The sequence below is a fragment of the Lepidochelys kempii genome, chromosome 20, assembly GCF_965140265.1.
Source record: "Lepidochelys kempii isolate rLepKem1 chromosome 20, rLepKem1.hap2, whole genome shotgun sequence".
In the NCBI taxonomy this organism is placed as follows: Eukaryota; Metazoa; Chordata; order Testudines; family Cheloniidae; genus Lepidochelys; species Lepidochelys kempii.
Genome location: NC_133275.1, coordinates 1,427,086 through 1,434,355, shown reverse-complemented (window position 1 = coordinate 1,434,355; position 7,270 = coordinate 1,427,086). Strand labels below are relative to the sequence as shown.

Genomic DNA, 7,270 nt, shown 5'->3' with positions numbered 1-7,270 from the left:
AGGTCCCTCACCAAAGGCTCTTAAGTGAAGTGAGCTGTCCTGGGATAAGAGGGAAGGTCCTCTCCTGGATCCCTGACTGGTTAAAAGGTAGGAAACAAGGGGTGGGAATAAAAGGGTCAGTTCTCAGAATGGAGAGAGGTAAATAGTGGGGTCCCCCAGGGGTCTGTACGGGGACCAGTATTTAACATTCATAAACGAGCTGGAAAAAGGGGTAAACAGTGAGGTGGCAAAACTTGCAAATGATCCAAAACTACAAGAGAGTTAAGTCCCAGGCAGACTGTGAAGAGCTACAAGGGGATCTCACAGAACTGGGTGACTGGGCCACAGAATGGCAGAAAATTCTGTGTTGCTAAATGCAAAGTGATGTACACTGGAAAACATCATTCCAACTACACATACACAGTGATGGGGTCTAAATTAGCTGTTCCCACTCAAGAACGAGATCTTGGAGTCATCGTGGATAGTTCTCTGAAAACATCCACTCCATGGGCAGGGGCAGGCAGAAAAGCGAACAGAATGTTGGGGATCATTAAGAAAGGGACAGATAATAAGGCAGAAAATAGAAATAGAAAATAGAATATCAGGGTTGGGAAGGGACCCCAGGAGGTCATCTAGTCCAACCCACTGCTCAAAGCAGGACCAATCCCCAACTAAATCATCCCAGCCAGGGCTTTGTCAAGCCTGACCTTAAAAACTTCTAAGGAAGGAGATTCCACCACCTCCCTAGGTAACCCATTCCAGTGCTTCACCACCCTCCTAGTGAAAAAGTTTTTCCTAATATCCAACCTAAACCTCCCCATTGCAACTTGAGACCATTACTCCTCGTTCTGTCATCTGCTACCACTGAGAACAGATGAGGCCTCACCAATGTCAAATAGAGGGGAACGATCACGTCCCTCAATCTGCTGGCAATGCCCCTACTTATACAGCCCAAAATGCCATTGGCCTTCTTGGCAACAAGGGTACACTGTTGACTCATATCCAGCTTCTCGTCCACTGTAACCCCTAGATCCTTTTCTGCAGAACTGCTGCCTAGCCCTTCGTTCCCTAGTCTGTAGCGGTGCATGGGATTCTTCCGTCCTAAGTGCAGGACTCTGCACTTGTCCTTGTTGAACCTCATCAGATTTCTTTTGGCCCAATCCTCTAATTTGTCTATGTCCCTCTGTATCCTATCCCTACCCTCCAGCGTATCTACCTCTCCTCCCAGTTTAGTGTCATCTACAAACTTGCTGAGGGTGCAATCCACACCATCCTCCAGATCATTAATGAAGATATTGAACAAAACCAGCCCAAGGACCGACCCCTGGGGCACTCCACTTGATACCGGCTGCCAACTAGACATGGAGCCATTAATCACTGCCCGTTGAGCCCGACAATCTAGCCAACTTTCTATCCACCTTATAGTCCATCCAGCCCATACTTCTTTAACTTGCTGGCAAGAATACTGTGGGATATCGAGTCAAAAGCTTTGCTAAAGTCACGGAACAACACGTCCACTGCTTTCCCCTCATCCACAGAGCCATAGTACTCCCAGATCTTGAATGCTGCGTGCAGATGTAGTCACCCCATCTCAAAAAAGATATACTGGAATTGGAAAAGGGCAACAAATGATGAGGGGCATGGAACAGCTTCCCTATGAGAAGAGATTAATAAGAGTGGGACTTTTTAATTTGGAAAAGAGACGACTAAGGGGGGATATGATAGAGGTCTATAAAATCATGACTGGTGTGGAGAACATAAATAAGGAAAAGGAGGACTTGTGGCACCTTAGAGACTAACAAATTTATTTGAGCATGAGCTTTCGTGAGATGAAGTGAGCTGTAGCTCAAGAAAGCTCATGCTCAAATAAATTGGTTAGTCTCTAAGGTGCCACAAGTCCTCCTTTTCTTTTTGCGAATACAGACTAACACGGCTGCTCCTCTGAAATAAATAAGTAAGTGGTATTTACTCCTTCTTGTAACACAAGAGCTAGGGGTCACCATATGACATTAATAGGCAGCAGGTTTTAAAACAAACAAAAGGAAGTATTTTTTTCACACAACGCGCATTCAACCTGTGGAGCTCCTTGCCAGAGGATGTTGTGAAGGCCAAGACTATAACAGGGTTCAAAAAAGAACTAGATAAATTTATGGAGGCTAGGTCCATCAATGGCTATTAGCCAGGATGGGCAGGGATGATGTCCCTATCCTCTGTTTGCTGGAAGCTGGGAATGTGCTATGGGGATGGATCACCTGGTGATTCCCTGTTCTTTTCATTCCCCCGTGGGCCCCTGGCACTGGCCGCTGTTGGAAGACAGGACACTGGGCTGGATGGACCTTGGGTCTGTCCCAGTATAGCTGTTGTGATGTTCAGAGACCCTCCCCTCCCCACGGTGCTCTGCAGCTCCCCCCGGCCCCAGGTTATGGGGCCCGCCTGGCTCCTGCTCCGTCCCGACAACTCTGCGCCCGGTTCTGTGTGTCTCTCCCTGCATGCTCCAGCAGGGGGAGGCCTCTCCCTTCCTAGCGGGCACCCGGGAGCGGAGGGGATCCTCCGGCTGCGGCTGGGTGAAAGGGGCCGGACGCCTGGGTTCTCGTCCCAGCTCGGAGGAGCCTGAGGCCTAGCAGTAGTTGGGGGGAGGGGGCGGACTGGGAGTCAGGACTCTTGGGTTCTATTCCTGGCTCTAACCCCGGGCTGCTGTGTTCCTTGGGACAAGTCATGCTTCTGCTCCCAGGGCCCGAGTTTCCTAGGCTGGAGAAGGGGCGGGCTACTCCTCTGATGTTTGCTTGTAAAGCGCTTTGAGATCCCTGGCTGGGAGAAGCCTGATGGGGGAGGGGGTCGCCCCATCTGGGCAGAGAGTGAGATCTAGGGGCGCGCCTATGGAGGGTCTTGGGGCCAGAACGCGGCGGGGGGCAGCCCAGGAGGGGCCGGGGGGCAGCCCAGGAGGGGCCGGGGGGCCAGCGCGTCCGGGTAGGTGGTTAGAGGAGACGACACCTCTGGGAAGGGGCGGGGGGGCAGGGCTGAGCGGTGGAGAGATGTGGGGCGGGTTACAGGGGGCAGCACGTCTGGGTTGGGGGGTTGGGGGCACAGCTGGGCAATAGGGGACTAGTGGGGGCACAGCTGGAGGAGGTGGGGCAAGGGGGGAGAGCACATCTGGGCGACGCGGGCACATCTGCCCGGGGCGGCGCCGGGCGCGGAGTGGCTGCTGGGGCGCTGGGCGGGGTCGGGGGCGGCGCCGGGGAGGCAGCCGCGGCCGCCGGACGCGAAGGGCTGAGGCTCCCCCGCCGCCCGGGCCGGGGATGGGGAACGTGGAGAGCGCGGACGGGGAGCCGCTGCCCCGGGGCCCGGGCGGAGCCCCCCTGGGGGGGTCCGGGCTGCTGCAGCCGGGGAAGATGCCGATGCCGGAGCCCTGCGAGCTGGAGGAGAGGTTCGCCCTGGTGCTGGTAAGAGCGGGCTTCGGGACCCCCCCCGGTCCCCGTCCCTGTTCCCCCTCCCCGGACCGCCTCCCACCTCTCCCCCTGGTCCCCGTCCCTGTGCTCCCCCAGACCCCATTGCACCCCCCGGACCCGCCTCCCCCCCGGACCCCGTCCCTGTACCCCCCCCGGACCCGCCTCCCACCCCTCCTCCCGGACCCCGTCCCATTGCCCCCCCGAACCCGCCTCCCACCTCTCCCCCCGGACCCCGTCCCTGTGCTCCCCCGGACCCCATTGCACCCCCCGGACCCGCCTCCCACCCCTCCCCCCGGACCTGGTCCCTGTTCCCCACCCCCCGGACCCGCCTCCCACCTCTCCCCCCGGTCCCCGTCCCTGTGCCCCCCCCGGACCCGCCTCCCACCTCTCCCCCCGGACCCCGTCCCTGTGCTCCCCCGGACCCCATTGCACCCCCCGGACCCCGTCCCTGTGCCCCCCCCCGGACCCGCCTCCCACCTCTCCCCCCGGACCTGGTCCCTGTACCCCCTCCGGACCCGCCTCCCACCCCTCCCCCCGGTCCCCCCTGCCCCCCCGAACCCGCCTCCCATCCCTCCCCCCGGACCCCGTCCCATTGCCCCCCCGAACCCGCCTCCCACCTCTCCCCCCGGACCCCGTCCCTGTGCTCCCCCGGACCCCGTCCCTGTGCTCCCCCGGACCCGCCTCCCACCTCTCCCCCCGGACCCCGTCCCTGTGCCCCCCCCCGACCCGCCTCCCACCTCTCCCCCCGGACCCGGTCCCTGTACCCCCCCCGGACCCGCCTCCCACCCCTCCCCCCGGTCCCCCCTGCCCCCCCGAACCCGCCTCCCATCCCTCCCCCCGGACCCCGTCCCATTGCCCCCCCGAACCCGCCTCCCACCTCTCCCCCCGGACCCCGTCCCTGTGCCCCCCCCGACCCGCCTCCCACCTCTCCCCCCGGACCTGGTCCCTGTACCCCCCCCGGTCCCCCCTGCCCCCCCGAACCCGCCTCCCACCTCTCCCCCCGGTCCCCGTCCCTGTTCCCCCTCCCCGGACCGCCTCCCACCTCTCCTCCCCGTCCCTGTGCCCCCCCCCGGACCCGCCTCCCACCTCTCCCCCCCGGTCCCCGTCCCTGTGCCCCCCCCCGGACCTGCCTCCCACCTCTCCCCCCCGGTCCCCGTCCCTGTGCCCCCCCCCCCCCGGACCTATCCCCGATCCCCTCCCCCCGGACCTCCGCCCCAGATCTACTGCCCCCAAGCCCCTCCCCCGATCCTGGACCCTCGGACCCCCTTTCCCCCTCCCCCCGTTCTCCTCTTCTCCCAGGTGCCCCTAATTCTTCCCTCCCTTCTCACTACCCCAGCTGGGTCACAGCGTCCTGCCCCACCGGGTGCCCTCCCCCCACGTCTCTAGCTCTCCCCCCCCACCCCCGACAGCCCCATCCCCCCTTCCGGTCCCTGCTTCCCGATCTAGACGCCCCCCCCCAGTGTCTTCCTCCCGCTCCAGACCCCCCCCCGTCAGAGTCACCCCCCCATCACTTCTCCTGCACCTCGCTGTGTTCCCCCCCCCCCGTCCGCCTCCCACGTGTCCCGGGACCCTCCGCCCAGGGATCCGCCTCTGCCTGGGTATTGTTTGCCGCGGTTTTGCGGGAGAGGCAGGAAAGCGGGGAGCGCCCAGGCTGAGCTCTCCCCCCCCCCCGCCCTTTAGACGGGGGTGGCACCAAGTAACAACTGAGGGGGGTCAAAGACACTCACCCGGGTTATTTGTGGGGGGGTGTGGAGCATTTGGGGAAACTGATCTCAGCTTTGCAGTTCCGGGGGGGGGGGCGCTTCTGGCTTGGGGGGGGGGCTGGGGCCAGCAGGCCAAGGCTGAGCGGGGTTTACAATTCGTAAGGTGGGAAAACAGCGTGGGGTGGGGTGTTGGGGCTGGGCCCTTCGGTGGGGGGGGGCTCGGTGTGTTGGGGAACTGGGCCCTGCGGTGGGGGGGCGCTCGGGGCGTTGGTGGGGGAGGGGTGTCCAGGATCCCCCCCACACCTGAATATTGGTGCCCCCACATTACTCTCCTAGCTTGTCTTTAATGTGCTGGAGGAGGCATTTGGGGTCTGCTCCTGAGCTGCGCTTGGTGCCGTCAGCCCCTCCCAGGCTCCCCGCGGGGTTGGCACTCCCAGGGCAGCTCCGCTGGCTCCCGCGGCCCCTGGCTGGGACTGGCCTTGGTCGCGGGGCGTGCAGAAGGAGGGGTGCTTCTCCGATCCAAACACCTTGGCCCAGGCCTGTGGCTGCTGGGGGAGAATGGGGCCCTGGCTCTCTCCTGGGTGCTTTGCCATCTGCCAGGGGCGCAGAAGGTGGGTGCAGACAGCGGGTGACGCCCATGGGAGCACAGAAGCGGGCAGTGGCTGTCGCAGGCCGATGGCCAGGAGGAAACGCCTCTTTCCGAACCTCTGGGGCGCTGCGCTCTGTCCGGAGCGTGAGAAATCCGGTGCGAGGTGTGTGTCACCATCTGGGTGTGCGGTGCCGGCCCCGAGCACCTGGCCCTGCGCCCCTGGGAGGCCGTCTGCTCCCTTGAAATGAAGGGCCAGGTCCTGCTCTCGCTGACGGTGGTGCAGTCATCCTGCTTCACAAGCTAGGGCCTTGCTGGGGTAGGCGTTGCTGGTTTCTCTTCTGGGTAGCCAGGGGCTTTTCCCACTGGGAGAACCCCACTCCCTTCCCCTTGCCGTCTGCGCGCTCCTAGGGCAGAGCCTGGCGCTCGAGGCGTTCCCTGCTCGCCGGCTCCTGCCCCCAGTTTCCAGTTTGCTGCCCGGAGTTTTGGGCTGGGGCTTTTCGACCACAGAAACTACCACGTCGGAAACTCCACTGGCAGGGGCCCTGTGAGCTACAGGAAGCTGGGCCAGTGGCTGCGTGTGACCGTTCCCCGTGGCAAGGCAGTGCCGCCCCAGGGGTTCTGGGTAGCGCCTGGGTCCAGCTCCCCCTTGGCCCCAGGGACTTGGGTGCCCAGAGCCCATTGGGCTGTCTCCTTTGACGTCCCTGGCGCTCGCCTGGCTGTGGGCAGCTGGCCGGCCCCAGGCGAGCCGTGTGGTGTGCTTGGGCGGGAGCCGCCTGGTCACAGCTCCGTGCTGGTGGGACAGGGCAGTGCCCTGAGACCGGTCCCGATAGGCCGGGCGGGTAACAAAGACGTGGCGAGGGCTGTAGTTGGGAGGGGCTTCCTCCGGGCTCCTGGGCCCAGACCGGCCTTGGCTTTCCAATACGTCCATGGCAAGCCGCGAGCCAGGTGCGGCTTGGGCAGGCGTCCCCCCTGCCTGCATCCCCGGGGGTCTAGCTGCCTCGGCCCCTGGAAGCACTGGTCCCTGCAGGCCAGCCCCATTGTGGGGAAGCAAAGCCATGCCCGCCCCCTGGCGCACAGGGGCTGCCCCGGTGCCGCCTGCACGTAACGGCCTTTGGGGCCAGGTTCTCTGCGGGTGGAAACTCTCCTAGTCCAGTGAGCTCAGTCTATCAGGGGCCTTTTCTGCCCTCACAACTGCAGTATCTGAGCACCTTACAATGCTTGATGGGTATCTCCTCCCATCCCCACAGAGGCAGGGCTGGCTCTGAGATGGGGGGTTCAAGCCATTGTCTCTATTCCGGGACATGTCTTGTGCAGAGCCAAGCTGGGGGGCTGTTCTGTGCGTCTGGGGCTGGTTGTGCAGTTCCTGGGACAGGCTGTGCCAGACCCCACAGTGCTGGTGGGAGCCGGTCTGTAGGCGTCAGTGGACCGGGAAGGAGAGCAGCGGCAAACTGCGGCAGCCGGTGGACCTGTCAGTTGTCACTGGAAAGGGAGGGATTTTTTAATATAAGGTGGGTGCTGGTAAAAAGCCTGTTTTATAAACAACCCCCTTCCCC

The 7,270-nt window shown here is 62.6% G+C and overlaps 1 protein-coding gene across 1 annotated transcript in view; it reads left to right on the top strand.

Annotated features, from left to right (window-relative positions):
• The first annotated feature begins 3,208 nt into the window (after positions 1–3,208).
• The window catches only part of FMNL3 (formin like 3), a 47,278-nt gene continuing 43,216 nt past the window's right edge, over positions 3,209–7,270 (top strand). Inside the window, exon 1 of the mRNA XM_073319196.1 lies at positions 3,209–3,419. Coding sequence (XP_073175297.1) covers positions 3,276–3,419 — 144 coding nt within the window. The 5' untranslated portion in view covers positions 3,209–3,275. The remainder of the gene's footprint in view (positions 3,420–7,270) is intronic.